The sequence below is a fragment of the Rhinopithecus bieti genome, unplaced genomic scaffold (genome assembly GCF_001698545.2).
Source record: "Rhinopithecus bieti isolate Rb0 unplaced genomic scaffold, ASM169854v2 scaffold_10657, whole genome shotgun sequence".
Taxonomy (NCBI): Eukaryota; Metazoa; Chordata; class Mammalia; order Primates; family Cercopithecidae; genus Rhinopithecus; species Rhinopithecus bieti.
The window spans coordinates 183,565-201,798 of record NW_016806691.1 but is presented as its reverse complement, the minus strand read 5'-3'; the positions used below and the strand labels follow the sequence as shown (position 1 = coordinate 201,798).

Below are 18,234 nucleotides of genomic sequence, written 5' to 3'. Positions count from 1 at the left end.
GAGACTTCTGTAAAATACATCTTAGCAACACTTTTTGGAGTTGAAAATGTTTCTTTTTAGTGTGTTATTCTAAGAGGTGCCTCAAGATGGATAATGGAAGATTTGGAGTAGAATTGGGTTGGCAATCCAAGGAGATTCAGTGACATCCAGATTACCCTGAAATTAAAAATAAAAAGAATTCCGGAAAATGAGAGAAGTTTAGATTCTTAGAAAATCTTCTAATAGTTCTATTTGTGAATTTATAGCCTTTATTTATTACACAAAGTTTTTAACCATTGGTGCATATCAGAGTAGTCTTCCTCATTTTATAGTAAGGAAGCTGAGGCATGGGCCAGATGATAGCCAAAGATCGCATAGTGGTAGTGTCTTCTGACTCAATTCAGCAAGCTTCATTGCACGGGTTCTTCACTGCATTTACTAGTCATGTTTATAAAGTTCCTCTTTGTGGTATGTCAAAAGTGAATTCATATTCCTTTGGCCATACTCACTCTGTGATCTGGAGTAAATTCCTTAATCTCAGACGTTTTCTAGAAAACATGAGGGTTACATGAAATAAGTACATAAAGTACAGTACTCTCAAAATATCCTGGTGTATTAAGCAATTAGCTAGTTCACAGAAATACAGCTTGTCTTGTCATTGCTAAGGAACCAATCATTCAGATTTACCCTCATATGCCTAGAGACTTAATAATTGCAGTTAAACTAGAGGTGCTGTAGTTTTACAACTGTAGTATCATAGTGTGTATTTTTTTTTAAATGATTGATCCCATTTAGAGAGATGTGCCTTTCAAGGTGCATTACAGAGTGACTATGCATTAGTAAATATAGGTATTTACATAGTTTAATTTGTCAGAGATTAAAAGATGAGGAGACTAAACTGATACATTTATGGACAAAGTTGAATATCTGCTATCTAACTTAAAAAAGATCCTGTTTAAGGCTGGGCTCTGTGGCTCACGCCTGTAATCCCAGCACTTTGGGAGGCCGAGGCAGGTGGATTACAAGGTCAGGGGCTGGAGACCAGCCTCGCCAATATGGTGAAACCCAGTCTCTACTAAAAATACAAAAATTAGCCGGTCATGGTGGTGCACACCTCTAGTCCCAGCTACTCAGGAGGCTGAGACAGGAGAATCTCTTGAACCCGGGAGGTGGAGGTTGCAGTGAGCCGAGATCACATCACTGCACTCCAGCCTGGGCGACAGAGTGAGACTCCATCTCAGAAAACAAAAAAAAAAGATTCTGTTTAAATATCTCAGAGGAATATAATCAAAGCCTATTGGTAAAAGGGGAGTTTTGGGGGGAAGGTGTCTTTTTTGTTTGTTTTTTTGTTTCACTGTTGATGATATCATTTGGGGCAGTGAATTGAAACTAAGGAGAAGTTTTCCTTCAGAGAATTTAATTAGATTGCAAAAATATTGGAATCTTCTCTGCTCTCTATAGCNGGTCAGGGGCTGGAGACCAGCCTCGCCAATATGGTGAAACCCAGTCTCTACTAAAAATACAAAAATTAGCCGGTCATGGTGGTGCACACCTCTAGTCCCAGCTACTCAGGAGGCTGAGACAGGAGAATCTCTTGAACCCGGGAGGTGGAGGTTGCAGTGAGCCGAGATCACATCACTGCACTCCAGCCTGGGCGACAGAGTGAGACTCCATCTCAGAAAAACAAAAAAAAAAGATTCTGTTTAAATATCTCAGAGGAATATAATCAAAGCCTATTGGTAAAAGGGGAGTTTTGGGGGGAAGGTGTCTTTTTTGTTTGTTTTTTTGTTTCACTGTTGATGATATCATTTGGGGCAGTGAATTGAAACTAAGGAGAAGTTTTCCTTCAGAGAATTTAATTAGATTGCAAAAATATTGGAATCTTCTCTGCTCTCTATAGCATTAAGAGTAGTAGAAAACTGTAATGCAATTTTAAAAATTCTCACTTTGTACTCTAATTCAGAATTTGAAATAATCTCATATTTGAAGTAATCAAATATGAGATTACTTTCATTATGTATACCATATACCATACTCTTATCAGTTATGTTGGTTCTCTATGACAGTGGCTTTGGAGCAGGGCACGGGAAAAAACTGGATAGGAAGGTGCTTTATATCTTCATTAGTTGAACTGATAGAATTTCCAGAGTGGGTTTATTCTCTCTCTTTTTTTTTTTTTTGAGACGGAGTCTTCTTGTTCTATTCGCCCAGGCTGGAGTGCAATGGCGCAATCTCAGCTCACTGCAGCCTCCACTTCCCAGATTCAAGCAATTCTCCTGCCTCAGCCTCCCAAGTAGCTGGGATTACAGGTGCCCGCCATGACACCCAGCTAATTTTTTGTATTTTTTTGGTAGAGACGGGGTTTCACCATGTTGGCCAGGCTGGTCTCGAACTCCTGGCCTCAGGTGATACACCCACCTCGGCCTCCCAAAGTGCTGGGATTGTAGGTGTGAGCCACCGTGCCTGGCCACAGCAACTATTTTTTAAATAACCCAAGAGTTTAGGCAAAGTTCTACCCTTTCTTCCATTTCCTCTAAGTTACTGAATCTTGTCAATCCTAATGAACAGAGTAAAGACATTGGATAGGCCCATAAAGCTTAAGATAGCAGAAAAAAATTAGGAGTAAAGAGTTTCCTGGCCAGGCAGGGTGGCTCATGCCACCCTGGGAGCACTTTGGGAGGCCGAGGCGGGCAGATCACCTGAGGTCAGGAGTTTGAGACCAGCCTGGCCAACAAGATGAAAACCCCGTCTCTATTAAAAATAAAAAAAATCAGCCAGGCCTGGTGTCAGGCTCCTGTAATCCCAGCTACTCGGGAGGCTGAGGCAGGAGAATCGCTTGAACCCAAGAGGCGGAGGTTGCAGTGAGCCAAGATCATGCCACTGCACTCCAGCCTGGGGGACAAGAGCGAGACTTCATCTCAAGCAAAAAAAAAGGAGTAAAGAGTTTCCTGTGAAAGAGAGTTGTCAGTATGTATTACGTAATGTTAGCTGACACTTCTTGTGTGAGATTTCTAAAGGTAATACTGAGTAGCAGAAAAGATTTGTGCCTCAAATCCTTCTGTCCTAGACGGTAATGGTAAAAGTTACTAGCACAATATGCAGGTGCCAGCATTACAGGTCTGGCCAGCTCAGGAAATGAAACATAGCTACAGGGCATGTCTTGTGAGGTGGCTTCAAAACCATGGTTCAGTCTTAACTACTCTGTAGTCTTTAATTTAGAATTAAATAAAACTAACATTAAAGAAAAAACAATTATGTCATACCAGTTTTATCACATCTGAAAGAAGTTAGTCTTTTGTCATAAAAGTGAAGCCATCCTAGGTGATTATATAAGGCAACAAAGACAAAAAAACCGTTAACCATGACCACCCCCATATCCCACACACAAAAGAAACTGTATCCGGTTAAAATGGTGAGAATTGGTTTTATTCCTCTTGATACTGCCCCATCTCTTTGCCTGTGTATAATCATGAAATGTACATTCCTGGTATTACATGTTATTGTGATTTGCTCACACCATGAGTGAGTTATGACTAAAATTTTGTGTTTTGGGGGCATTTGAACATTTATTCTATAAGAATACTATCAATTTTTGGCTGGGTATGATGGCTCATGCCTGTAGTCCCAGAACTTTGGGAAGCTAAGGTGGAAGGATAATTTGAGGCCAAGAGTTTGAGACCAAGCTGGCCAACAAAACAAGACCCCATCTGTACAAAAAATTAAAAAAATAAATAGTGGGCATAGTAGCACACACCTGGCCCTAGTGACTCCAGAGGCTGAGAAGAGATGATCACTTGAGCCCAGGAGTTTGAGGATGCAATGAGCTGTGACCCTACCACAGCACTCCAGCCTGGGTGACAGAAATCTAGTTGCTACACACACACACACACACACACACACACACACACACACACACAACTATCTGTTTTTGTTGTGTATGTTGGCTGTGTACTGGTAGTTTTGAAGAAAGATTATTCACTTTAATATCTTAATTACTCTAAAATTTGGACACGGTTGCTTAAAGACTTGTAATTTTTTAGAGTCTATTTTCTTTTTTTGAGATGGAGTCTCACTTTTGTCACCCAGTCTGGAGTGCAGTGGCGCGATCTCGGCTCACTGCAGCCTCCGCCTCCTGGGTTCAAGTGATTCTCCTGCCTCAGCTTCCCGAGTAGCTGGGATTACGGGTGCCCACCACTAGGCCCAGCTAATTTTTGTATTTTTAGTAGAGACGGGGTTTCTCCATGTTGGCCAGGCTGGTCTCGAACTCCCGACCTCAGGTGATCCGCCCGCCTCAGCCCCAAAGTGTTGGGATTACAGGGGTGAGCCATGTGCCTGGCCTAGATTCTGTTTTCAATTAGTTGGTATCCTTTCGTGTAAACTGAGAGTTCATAATCAGGTTAGATTCATTTTAAAGCTATATATTGTAATGTCAATAACTGAAATTCTGCTGCCAAGTTTTTTGTTGTTTGTTTCTACAATTCAGTGACTTTGAGTATATTTACAGAGTTTTGCAACCCTCACCACAATAAGGTTGTAGACATTTTTACCACTCGGCTGGGTGCAGTGGCTCAGGCCTGTAATCCCAGCACTTTGGGAGGCCAAGGCAGATGGATCACCTGAGCCTGGCCAACAGGGTGAAATCCCGTCTCTACTAATAATACAAAAATACCCATACGTGGTGGTGTGTGCCTGTAATCCTAGCTACTTGGGAGACTGAGGCAGAAGAATCGTTTGAACCCGGGAGGCGGAGGTTCCCGTGAGCCGAGATTGCACCACTGCACTCCAGCCTGGGTGACAGAGTCAGACCCTGTCTTTTTTTTTTTATTTTTGTGAGACAGAGTCTCACTCTGTCACCCAGGCTGGAGTGCAGTGGCACGATCTCAGCTCATTGCAAGCTCCGCCTCCCGGGTTCACGCATTCTCCTGCCTCATAGCTGGGACTACAGACGCCTGCTACCACGCCTGACTAATTTTTTTCTATTTTTAGTAGAGACGAGGTTTCACCGTGTTAGCCAGGATGGTCTCAATATTCTGACCTTGTGATCCGCCCACCTCGGCCTCCCAAAGTGCTGAGATTACAGGCGTGAGCCACCGCGCCCGGCTGAGACCCCATCTTTAAAAAAAAAAAATTTTACCACCCTCTGAAGAAATTTTGGGGCCGGGTGTGGTGGATGGATCCCATGAACCTAGGAATTTGAAATCAGCCTGGGCAGCATAACAAGACCCTTTCTCTGGGAAAAAAAAAAAAAAGAAAAGAAAGAAACTTTTGGCCAATTTTCTTACTTCTGATTCTCACCCTCAGCCCCAGCCAACTAACTAATCTATTTCTCATCTCTATAGATTTGGCTTTTCCAGGCCCAGTATGGTGGCTCATACCTGTGATCCCAACACTTTGGGAGGCCGTGGCAGGAGGATCACTTGAGACCAGCCTGGGCAACATAGTGAGACCCCGTCTCTATGAAAAATAGAAAAAAATTATCCGACTTGATGGTGCATGCTTGTAGCCTCAGCTACTTGGAAGGCTGAGGTTGGATGATCGCTTGAGTCTCCAAGGTTGAGTTTGTGGTGATCCTGCCACTGCACTTCAACCTGGGGAACAGAATGAGACCCTGTCTCTAAAACACACACAAAAAAAGCTTTTTCTGGACATTCCATACAGATGGAAAAATGGAATCACATAGTGTATGACCTTTTATATTTGGTGTTCTTCTTTTTTTTTTTTTGAGACAGAGTCTCACTCTTCACCTACGCTGGAGTGCAGTAGTGTGATGTCTACTCACTGCCACCTCTGCCTCCTGGGTTCAAGTAATTCTCCTGCCTCACCCTCCTGAGTAGCTGGAACTACAGGCGTGCGCCACCACACCTGGCTAATTTTTGTATTTTTAGTAGAGATGGGGTTTTGCCGTGTTAGCCAGGCTGGTTTGAAACTCCTGACCTCAAGTGATCTACCTGCCTCGGCCTCCCAAAGTGCTGGGATTACAGGCATGAGCCACAGCACCTAGATGCTTCTTTCACTTAACATAATGTTTTTGAAGATCATCTATGTTGTAACATGTATCAGTACTTCATTTCTTTTTAGGGCCAAATAGTTATTCCATTGTATGGCTACAATGCATTTTGTTTATCCATTCACCAGTTGATGTTCATTTGAGTTATTCAGATGTTCACTTGAATTGTGAATTAAGCACTTTTTTTTCCTTTTCTTTTTTTTTTTTTTTTTTTTTTTGGAGATAGGGTCTCGCTCCGTTGCCCGTACTGTAGTGCAGTGGCGTGAAACAGCTCGCTGCAGCTTTGCCCTCCTGGGCTGAAGTAATTCTCCTGCCTCAGTCTCTCATGTAGCTGGGACCACAGGCATGTGCTACCATTCCCGGCTAATTTTTTGATTTGTTGCAGAGTTGGGGGCCTCGTGATTTTGTCCAGGTTGGTTTTTTTTTTTGTTTTTTTGTTTTTTGGGAGACGGAGTCTTGCTCTGTTGCCCAGATTGGAGTGCAGTGGCATGATCTTGGCTCAATGCAACCTCCACCTCCTGGGTCAAAGCGATTCTTCTGCCTCAGCCTCCCGAGCTGGGACTATAGGCGCGTACCACTATGCCCAACTATTTTTTGGATTTTTAGTAGAGACGGAGTTTCACCGCATTGGCCAGGCTGGTCTCGAACTCCTGACCTCGTGATCTGCCCGCCTTGGACTCCCAAAGTGCTGGGATTACAGGCGTGAGCCACCACGCCCGGCCCCAGGTTGGTTTTAAACTCCTGGCCTCAAGCAGTTCTTCTGCCTCTGCCTCCCAAAGTGTTGGGATTATAGGCATGAGCCACCTCGCCTGGCCTGAAAAAAGCTTTTAGAAGGCTGGGTGTGGGGCTGGTGCCTATAATCCCAGCACTTTGGGAGGCTGAGGCCGGCGGATCTCTGGAGTCCAGGAGTTCCTGACCAGCCTGGTAACATGACGAAACCTATTCTCTACAAAAAATGAGCCGAGGCTAGGCACGGTGGCCTGTAATCCCAGCACTTTGGGAAGCCGAGCTGGGTGGATCATGAAGTCAGGAATTTAAGACCAGCCTGGCCAAGATGCTGAAACCCCGTCTCTACTAAAAATACAAAACTTAGCCGGGCATGGTGGTGGGTCCCTGTAATCCCAGCTACTCAGGAGGCTGAGGCAGAGAATTGCTTGAACCCAGGAGGCGGAGGTTGCAGTGACCTGAGATAGCATCACTGCACTCCAGCCTGGGTGACAGAACGAGACTCTGTCTCAAACAAAAAAAAAAATGAGCTGAGCATGATGGTATGCACTTGTAGTCCCAGCTGTTTGGGAGGCTGAAGTGGGAGGATCACCTGAGCCCAGGAGGTTGAGGCTGCAATGAGCCATGATCGCACCACTGCACTCCAGCCTGGGTGATACAGTGGGCAGCCCTGTTTCAAAAAAAAAAAAGGCCAGGGCGCCGGTGGCTCAAGCCTGTAATCCCCAGCAGCTTTGGGAGGCCCCCGAGATGAGCGTATCAACGAGGTCAGGAGAGTCGAGAGAACACCCTGGCCCTAAGCACGGTGAGCACCCCGTCTCCTACTAAAAATACGAAAAACTAGCGCCGGTGAGGTGCGGGGCCGCCTGTAGTCCCAGCTACTTGAGGAGGCTTGAGGGCCAGGAGAATGGCGTGAAACCCGGGAGGGCCCGGAGCCTTGCAGTGAGCCTGAGATCCGGTGCCACTGCACTCCCCAGCCTGGGGCGACCAGAGCGAGACTCCGCCTCAAAAAAAAAAAAAAAAAAAAAAAAAATTTTTTATGAAGCATTTGTCGCCCAGATCTTTGTGGGCCCATATACTGTTTCATTTCTTTTGAGTAGATAATGTGTGGAGTATGATTCTGTTAGGCCGCGCGTCATGAACATTAGTAGTGAAGTCTATGTTTAATTTTTTAAGAGACTAACTTTTCCCGACATGGTTTGCGCACCATTTTAGACATTCTCACCTAGCACTGTATGCGAGTTCCAGTTTCTCCTACCATCATTCCCCGCCAACTTAACTTGTCTTCTTTATTATGCTAATTGTTATCCTACGTGGGTATGAAGTAGTTTCTTTAAGTGTGGTTTTGATTTGCATTTCCCCTAAACAACTAATGATGTTGAACATCTTTCATTTGGCTTATGTTCATCTTGTATATTTTCTTTTGGACGAAAATACCTATTCAGATGCCTAGGCCTCATTTTTCAAAAATTGGTGTGTCAAAACCCCGCTTTTTCTTTTATATTTTTTTATATGTATATTTAATTTATTTAGAAGATGAGACTCTCACTTTGGAGTTCTGGTCTCCGAAGCTCCTGGGGCCTCCAAGGCATTCTTCCAGCTAGGGGGCCTCCCCAAAGTGCTTGGGATTACAGGTGTGACCCACTGCGCCTGCCTATTATCTTTTTATTATTGAGTTGATTAATCGCTTTTTTTTTTTTTTTTTGAGATGGAGTCTCATTCTGCTGCCCAGGCTGGAGTGCAGTGGCATGATCTCAGCTCACTGCAACCTCCACCTCCCAGGTTCAAGTGATTCTCCCGCTTCAGCCTCCTGAGTAGCTGGGACTATAGGCACCCGCCACCACGCCTGGCTAATTTTTTGTATTTTTAGTAGAGACGGGATTTCCCTGTTAGCCAGGCTGGTCTCAAACTCCTGACCTCATGATCCGCCCTCCTCGGCCTCCTAAAGTGTTGGGATTACAGGCGTGAGTCACTGTGCCCAGCCTGGAGTAATTCTTTATATATCATTTTTGTTTTTTGAGACGGAGTCCATCCGCTCTATTGCCCAGGCCGGAGTGCTGTGGTGCCATCTCTGCTCACTGCAACCTCTGCCTCCTGGGTTCAAGCAATTCTCCTGCCTCAGCCTCCCTAGTAGCTGGGATTACAGGTGCCCACCACTACGCCCAGCTAATTTTTGTAGTTTTAGTAGAGATTGGGTTTTGCCATTTTGGCCAGGCTGGTGTCAAATTCCTGACCTAAAATTATCTGCCTGCCTTGGCCTCCCAAAATGCTGGGATTACAGGTGTGAGCCACTGCACCTGGCATTCTTTTTTTTTTGTTTGTTTTTGAGATGGAGTCTCACTCTGTTGCCCAGGCTAGAGTGCAGTGTTGCGATCTCAGCTCACTGCAACCTCCACCTCCCAGTTTCAAGCAATTCTCCTGCCTCAGCCTCCTGAGTAGCTGGGACTACACACGCTCACCACCATGTCGGGCTCATTTTTGTATTTTTAGTAGTGATGGGGTTTCACTATGTTGGCCAGGCTGATCTCGAACCCCTGACCTTGTGATCTGTCCGTCTCGGCCTCCCAAAGTGCTGGGATTACAGGCGTGAGCCACTGCGCCTGGCCACATTCTTTACATACTCTTATTCTGTGGTTTTTATTTTCTTTTTTGAGACAGGGTCTCAGTCTGTCACCCAGGCAGGAGTGACGCAATTTTGGCTCACTGCAGCCTTGACCTCTTGGACTCAAGCAGTCCTCCCACCTCATCCTCCTGAGTAGCTGGGACTACAGATGTGCACCACTATGCCTGGCTAATTTTGTAGAGACCAGGTTTCACCATGTTCGCCAGGCTGGTCTCAAACTCCTGAGCTCAAGTGATATACCCACCTCAGCCTCCCAAAGTGTTGGGATTACAAGCGTGAGCCGCTGTGCTCAGTCTCTTTTAGCTTTCTTGACAGTGTTGGTGTCTTTTGACATGCAAAGGTTTTACATTTTCAGTAAATCAGTTTATTGATTTTTTAAATTGTTTGTGCTTTGGGTAATGTATATAAGAAACTTTCATACATTATTGCTTTCCCCAGGATCATGAAGATTTACTCCCTCCTATGCTTCTTCTTCTTCTTCTTCTTCTTTTTTTTTATTTGAGACAGAGTCTCGCTCTGTCATCCAGGCTGGAGCACAGTGGCACAATCTCGATTCACTGCAAGCTCTGCCTCCCAGGTTCACGCCATTCTCCTGCCTCAGCCTCCCAAGTAGCTGGGACTACAGGCGCCTGCCACCACTCCCAGCTAATTTTTTGTATTTTTGGTAGAGACAGGGTTTCACCATGTTAGCCAGGATGGTCTCGATCTCCTGACCTCGTGATCCGCCCACCTCAGCCTCCCAAAGTGCTAGTATTACAGGTGTGAGCCACCGCGCCCGGCCCCTCCTATGCTTCTAATAATTTTATTTTCTTGTTAAGTTTTGGGAGGATTTTTTTTTTTTTTTTTTTGAAATGGAGTTTTGTTCTTGTTGCCCAGGCTGGAGTGTGATGGCTCAATCTCAGCTCACTGCAACCTTCGCCTCCTGGGTTCAAGCAATTCTCTTGCCTCAGCTTCCTGAGTAGCTGGGATTACAGGCTCCGGCCACAATGCCCAGCTAAGTTTTTGCATTTTTAGTAGAGACGGGGTCTCACCACATTGGTCTGACTGGTCTTGAACTCCTGACCTCAGGTGATCCACCCGCCTCAGCTTCCCCAAGTGTTGGGATTACAGGTGTAAGCCACTGCGCCCAGCCCTTGGGAGGATTTTTTTTTGGAGACGGGGGTCTCGCTATGTTGCCCAGGCTGGAGTGGAACTCCCAGGCTCAGGTGTTCATTCTGCCTCAGCCTCCTTGATAGCCGGGACTACAGGCACGCAACACCACACTCAGCTCGAGTTTTATAGTCTTAGCTCCTGTATTTAGGTCTTTGCTCCATTTTGAGTTAATTTTTGTGTATAGTATGAAGTAGCATATAGATACCCAGTTGTCCTCATTATTTGAATTGTATGTGATATCCAGTTGTTCCAACACATTTATTGAAAGATTATCTCTTGCCTAATGAATATTTTTGGCAGTTTTATCAAAAATTAGTTGACAATATAAATATAAGAGTTTATTTCTGGGCTCTCAGTTCTGTTCTCTTGATCTATATGTCTTTCTTTATGCCACTACCACACTGTCTTGATGGCTATAGCTTTGTAACATGTTTTGAAATTGGGAAGTTTCAGTTCTCCAACTTTGTTTTTTCAAGATTGTATCAGTTATTTTGAGTCCCTTGCATTTCTTTCTTTCTTTTTTTTTTTTTGAGACAAAGTCTAGCTTTGTTGCCCAGGCTGGAGTGTTCAGTGGCACGATCTCAGCTCACTGCAACCTCCATCTCCTGGGTTCAAACCATTCTTCTCCTCATTCCTGATTAGCTGGGATTACAAGCATGGATCACCACTTTGGCTAATTTTTATATTTTTAGTAGACATGGGGTTTCACCATATTGGCCAGACTGGTCTTGAACTCCTGACCTTGAGTGATCCACCTATCTCAGCCTCCTAAAGTGCTAGGATTACAGGTGTGAGCCACCACACCTGGCCTGGGTCCCTTGCATTTCTTCCTTCCTTTCTTTCTTTTTTTTTTTTTGAGATGGAGTCTCGCTCTGTCACCTGGGCTGGAGTGCAATGGAATTATCTCGCTCACTGCAACCTCTGCCTCACGGGTTCAAGCAATTCTCCTGCCTCAACCTCCTGAGTAGCTGAGATTACAGGCGCCCTCCACCGCACCTGGCTAATTTTTGTATTTTTAGTAGAGACAGGGTTTCGCTGTGATGGCCAAGCTGGTTTCAAACGCCTGACCTCAGGTGATCCACCTTCTTTGGCCCCCCCCCCCCAAAGTGTTGGGATTACAGACGTGAGCCACCTTTCCCATCTGGTCGCTTAAATTTCTTTCTTTTTCTTTCTTTTTTTTTTTGAGACGGAGTCTCGCTCTGTCGCCCAGGCCAAAGTGCAGTGGCGTGATCTCGGCTCACTGTAAGCTCCGCCTCCTGGGCTCACACCATTCTCCTGTCTCAGCCTCCCGAGTAGCAGGGACCACAGGCGCCTGCCACCACTCCTGTCTACTTTTTTGTATTTTTAGTAGAGATGGGGTTTCACATGTTAGCCAGGATGGTCTCGATCTCCTGACCTCGTGATCCGCCCACCTCAGCCTCCCAAAGTGCTGGGATTATAGGTGTGAGCCACTATGCCCAGCCGTCCCTTGCATTTCTATATGAATTTTGGGATCAGCTTTTCAATTTCTGCAAGAAAGGAACCTGGGGTTTTGATAGGATTCAGTTGAATCTGTGACCAATTTGGTTAGTATTGCCATCTTAACAATGTTAAATCTTCTGATCCATAAACATGGAATGCCTTTCTATTTATTTAGGTTGTCTTTAATTTTATTCAGCAATGTTTTATGTTTTCATTGTTTTCAGTGTATAAGTCTTACACTTTGGTTGATTCTTTTTTTTTTTTTTTTTTTTTTTTTTTTTTTGGAGACATTCTCACTCTGTTGCCCAGGCTGGAATACAGTGGCACAATCATGACACATTGTAACCATGACCTCCTGGACTCAAGTAATCCCGCCACCTCAGTCTTCTAAGTAGCTGGGACTACAGGCGTGTGCCACCACATTCAGCTATTTTTTAAAAAATTTTTTGTGGAGGCAAGATCTTACTAGGTTGGCCAGGCTGGTCTTGAACTCCAAGTAATCCTCCTGCCTTGGCCTCCGGACGTATTTATGCCACTGTACCTGCCATAAATTTTTTTCTAAGCTACTTCTTAGTGATGGTATTATGAATGGAATTGTTATCTTCATTTCATTTTGGGGTTGTTCATTGCTAGTATATAGAAGGTTATTTAAATTTTGCACCCGTTTATTCTATGGTCAGATTAAATGTGTGGCCAGCATGACTTCCAACTGTTTGACAGTATTGCTTAATTATTTTGTCTTGATCGGCCGCATTTTACACTAGATACCCTGGACTAGTTGTAGGTACCGTAGGCTTAGTTTATAGCATTATGTTACTCTGTGTGTTAAAAGCACATCAAAATAGCGCTGTGTGTAAATCATTTGATTTGTTAAGTCATACTCAGAATGTAGTGCCTTTAATTTCTTAATACACAAAATATATATATTTTTTCCTTTATTGGGGGGGTGCAGAGTCTCACTCTGTCACTCAGGCTGGAGTGCAGTGGCGCAATCTCTGCTCACTGCAACCTTTGCCTCCCGTATTCAAGCGATTCTCCTGCCTCAGCCTCCCGAGTTGCTGGGACTACAGGCACCCACCACCACGCCCGGCTAATTTTTGTATTTTTGGTAGAGATGGGTTTTCACCGTGTTGGCCAGGGTGGTCTCAAACTTCTGACCTCAGGTGAACCACCTTCCTCGGCCTCCCAAAGTGCTGGGATTACAGGCGTGAGCCATTGCACCCGGCTGAAAATACACATTTTCAAATAGATAAATCAAATAGATAAAATGTACATTTTGAAGGATAATCCACTTGGTTTTATTTTTTGATTAGTGATGAGTAGCCTCTATAGTTTAGTTGTCATGTAAAAGATTTTTTTTTTTTTTTTTTTTTTTGAGACAGTTTCGCTCTTGTTACCCAGACTGGAGTGCAATGGCGCGATCTCGGCTCACTGCCATCTCTGCCTTCTGGGTTAAAGCGAGTCTCCCGCCTCACCCTCCCGAGTAGCTGGCATTGCAAGCATGGGCCACCACGCCCAACTAATTTTGTATTTTTTTAGTAGAGATGGGAGTTCTTCATGTTGGTCAGGCTGGTCTCGAACCCTCAACCTCAGGTGATCTGCCCGCCTTGGCCTCCCAAGGTGCTGGGGTGACAGGCATGAGCCACCGCACTCAGCTTTTGTTTTCTTTTTGGTTGTTTGTTTTTTGTTTTTTTGAGATGGAGTCTTGCTCTGTCGCCCAGGCTGGAATGCAGTGGTGTAATCGTGGCTCACTGCAACCTCTGCCTTCTGGGTTCAAGCAATTCTCCTGCCTCAGCCTCCCAAGTAGCTGGAACTACAGGCACGTGCCACCCCACCTGGCTACTTTTTGTATTTTTAGTAGAGACGGGATTTCACCATGTTGGCCAGGCTGGTCTTGAACTCCTGACCTCGTGATCTGCCACCGTCGGCCTCCCAAAGTGCTGGGATTACAGGCGTGAGCCACCACGCCTGGACTGTCATATAAAATTAAAAAGCAAAAGCTGGGGACCGGGGGTGTGGTGGTCGCCTGTTATCCCAGCACTTTTGGTAGGGCGAGGAGGGCGGATCACCTGAGGTCAGGAGTACGAGACCAGCCCTGGCAACATGGTGAAACCAGTCTCTACTAAAAATACAAAAAATTGCGGGTGTGGTGGCAGGACCCTGTAATCCCAGCTACTTGGGAGGCTGAGACAGGGGAATCTCTTGAACCTGGGAGGCAGAGGTTGCAGTGAGTCAAGATTATGCCACTGTACTCCAGCCTGCGCGACAGAGCAAGACTCCATCTCAAAAAAAAAAAAAAAAAAAATTAGCCAGGCGTGGTGGTACATGCCTGTACTCCCAGCTACTCGGGAGGCCAAGGTACGAGAAACACTGGAACCTGGGAGGCGGAGGTTGCAGTGAGCCGAGATGGCACTGTTGCACTCCAGTCTGGGTGAGAGAGTGAGACTCCATCTCAAAAAAGGAAAGAAAAAAAGAAAAAGATGGGTGCCTGTAGTCCCAGCTACTTGGAACACCGAGGCAGAAGAATCACTTGAGGAGTTTAAGGCTCTGGTATGCTATGATCATACCCCTTAATAGCTACTGACTGCATTTCAGTCTGGGCAACTTAGAAAGACCTCATCTCTATTTGTAAAATAATTGAGAGTGAAATTCACACAGTGTTGTTTGTGTACTATATTTATTCATTACCATATTTGCCTGTTGTTGAAGTATAAGAGAATTTTTATACTGGTTTATTTCATTCATTCTCTTTCAGTTATGAAACAAAGAATTAAACCTTTAAATTTTATGTTTTGAGATTATTTCTGAAATTTAACATATTTTCAGGGTCAGTTAAATGAAAGCATGGACCATGGGGGAGTTGGACCATACGAACTGTAAGTTTATATGAAGAGATGTTCATTGTGTTGTCTTTCTTACAAGTAGGTTTTATCAGTTCTATTTCATAGCAATCAAGTGATTCCAGTAACCTGTTCTTAAATATGTAGTCATATTTATCAGCTTGATGTATTGAATTTGGCACCAAACTCTGATCAATATTGTAACCTATCATAGTTTTGAGATTATATATGGATTTTGAGGAAAAGATATTAATTCAGATTCAGAGTACTGAATATGAATCTAAGTTGTTAGTTTAATATAGAGAGCCACAGTTTTAATCTTTTCTTACAGAAAATTTGTAGAAATGCCTCAAAAGTCAAATGCTTTCTGTTTTGCTTTAATATACAAACAGAAATTCATACAGTCATTCAAACAGAAATTCATGCAATCCAGCTGGGCACAGTGACTCACACCTGTAATCCCAGCACTTTGGGAGACCGAGGTGGGTGGGTCATTTGAGGTCAGGAGTTCGAGACCAGTCTGGCCAACACGGCGAAACCCTGTCTCTTCTTAAAATTCAAAAATTATCTGGGCGACAGAGCGAGACTGTCTCAACAACAACAAAAATGAAATTCATGTAATCTTAAGTCATTTTAGACAAGCTCCATTAGGTGAGTATGGTGATTAATCTGCTCTGTATCGTACACTCAAGTAAAAAGCCTTGGTGTAGGAGGAGAGTGAGAAGATAGATCACTCATGTGCATTTAAATGACAGAGACAATTGCTACCCCTTTTGGATTCTTTATTTTTATTTTTTTGGAGAGGGAGTCTCCCTCTGTCACCCAGGCTGGAGCACAGTGGCATGATCTTGGCTCACCGCAACCTCCACCTCCTGGGTTCAAGCGATTGTCCTGCCTCAGCCTGCCAAGTAGCTGGGACTACAGGCGTGCACCACCACACCTGGCTAATTTTTTTTTTTAATTTTGAGACAAAGTCTCGCTCTTGTCCCCCGGCCTCCCGAGTAGCTGGGATTATAGGTTCCTGCCACCATGCCCAGCTAATTTTTGTATTTTTAATAGAGACGGGATTTCCCCATGTTGGCCAAGCTGGAATTTTTGTATTTTTAGTGAAGACAGGGTTTTACCATGTTGGCCAGGCTGGTCTTGAACTCCCGACCTCAAGTGGTCCACCCACCTCAGCCTCCCAAAGTGCTGGGATTAAGCCACCATGCCTGTTGGATTCTTGAAATTAAGCTAATAACTTTAAAAAAAAGATATAGAGAAGAAGTTTTGTACCATGATGTGAACTAATTGGGTAGTTTTGGAAAGATCCCAGATTTTCTGCTGACATTGCCAAATGAGGTTGGATAATACCTAATTTCATAGATATTTTGAATGAAGTAAATTTGAATAAGTAGAAGACTTTTTTTCTTTGTCAACTTAATAAACTTGTTCTAATTTACCTTAGTTTTGGGGTGCTTGATGCTTATGAAAATAAATAATTATCTTCTTTTACATTGTTGCACTCCTAAGACCAAGATGGGTCACCAGCAGCTGTATTGGAGTCACCCGTGAAAACTGAGTCAGGGTTCTTGCTCATATTGCATCTGCTCAAACCAGCAAGATCTGATCCAGAAATACGGCCACAATATGTGCCGCCAGTGTTTCCATCAGTACACGAAGGACATAGGTTTCATTAAGTTGGACTAAGCGATCTTCCTTGAATGGATTATCCAAGGCACCTACCCAATGAAAAACCTCTTTGTACATACCTCTTTGTACAATACTTCTTTGTACATAAAATAAACATTTATAAAATAAGTAAATAATCGATTGCACATTCTGTGAACAAGGAGGTAAACAATTATCGGGCCACCCTCATCTTGACCTGCTGTTCTGTTTAGAGCACAGATAATTTGCTGTCATGTCCTTTTTTCCTTTTACTTAATTATATTACATTTCTTTTCTCCTTTTCTTGACTATATGCTGAAAGTAATTTAACTTTTTGCAAATTTATTTTTGGTTTTGCTTTTCTTCCCAGTGGCATGGAACATTGTGAGAAATTTGAAATCTCAGAAACTAGTGTGAACAGAGGGCCAGAAAAAATCAGACCAGAATGTTTTGAGCTACTTCGGGTACTTGGTAAAGGGGGCTATGGAAAGGTAGGCAATATTTTTGAAATAAGAGCTGTTGTCTGTCTTGAATAGATTGATTTTCATGCCCTGGTTCCAGCAGTCATCTTCAGTCTTTGTCAGCTGTCAGCAAAGGATATGATCATGACCACTTAGCTGGTATGTTTGAGGGATGTACAGAAGTTCAGTTTTCCCTTCCCTTCATACCACCACACATGTAAAAGCCTGACATATAATAGGTACTCAGTCAGTATTTGTAGAATAAATAAGTAGGCAGCTATACCAGGCAAAGTCTATTTTTAGAGGGTTTAATCTTTACTTTGGTTAAATGGTATCCTCTTTAAAAGTAAACTCCTCCTTGCTTACAAGAGACATGGCACTCTTAAGTTGTTATCTGTTACTGAGACCTTAATCTCAGCTGGTTATCTGGAGCAGTAGAATTGAGAAAGCTGAAGGAATATAAAAAGGGGGAAGAAAACTGAAGAAAACTATTTAGTCTCACAGTTTTGCCCAAGGCTTTATAACTTAAGACATCACTTTTATGAGTTCTGCCCATGAAAATTTTTACCAAACTATTCTCTTATCAAAATAATTTAGATAACAACTTGGTTAGGATTAAGTTTTAAGAACTATTTTGCTATTGTGTAGTGTTAATTTTGCAAAGCAGACATTTGTAGTCTATTCTTATGCTTAAGAACACATTCTAATTTCTAATCATCCTGAATGTGCAACACATGCACTTTGAATCTCACATATTTTAGGTGTTGCATGAAAATGTTTATAGTTGTCTTTCAGTATGGGGGAGGGATAAGGGGGGACTGATTCCAAGACCTTTGCAGATAATGAAATCTGCCAATGCTCAAGTGCCTTATGTAAAATGGCATAGTATTTTCATATAAGTTACACGCATCCTCCCATATACTTGGTTTTTTATTTTATTTTTTATGATTTTTGAGACGGAGTCTCACTCTTTCCCACAGGCTAGAGTGCAGTGGCGCAATCTCAGCTCACTGCAACCTCTGCCTTCCAGATTCAAGTGATTCTCCTGCCTCAGTCTCCTGAGTAGCTGGGATTACAGGCGTGCGCCACCACATCCAGCTAATTTTTGTATTTTTGGTAGAGACGAGGTTTCACCATGTTGGCCAGGCTGGTCTTGAACTCCTGACCTCAGGTGATCTGCCTGAGTTGGCCTCCCAGAGTGCTGGGATTACAGGTGTGAGCTGCCGCACCTGGCCATATTTATATAATTTTTTTATTATTTGTATTGTTTATTGTTTTTCCCCCCAAATATTTTCTTTTTTTTTTTTTTTTTTTTTTTTTTTTTTTTTTTTTTTTTTT

The 18,234-nt window shown here is 43.6% G+C and overlaps 1 protein-coding gene and 1 pseudogene across 1 annotated transcript in view; both read left to right on the top strand.

Moving 5' to 3' along the window:
* The window catches only part of RPS6KB1 (ribosomal protein S6 kinase B1), a 62,236-nt gene that overhangs the window by 3,621 nt on the left and 40,381 nt on the right, over positions 1–18,234 (top strand). The window contains 2 exon segments of the mRNA XM_017877453.1: positions 14,772–14,821; positions 16,806–16,926. Coding sequence (XP_017732942.1) covers positions 14,772–14,821; positions 16,806–16,926 — 171 coding nt within the window.
* On the top strand, positions 16,098–16,474 carry LOC108533050 (40S ribosomal protein S29 pseudogene; annotated as a pseudogene).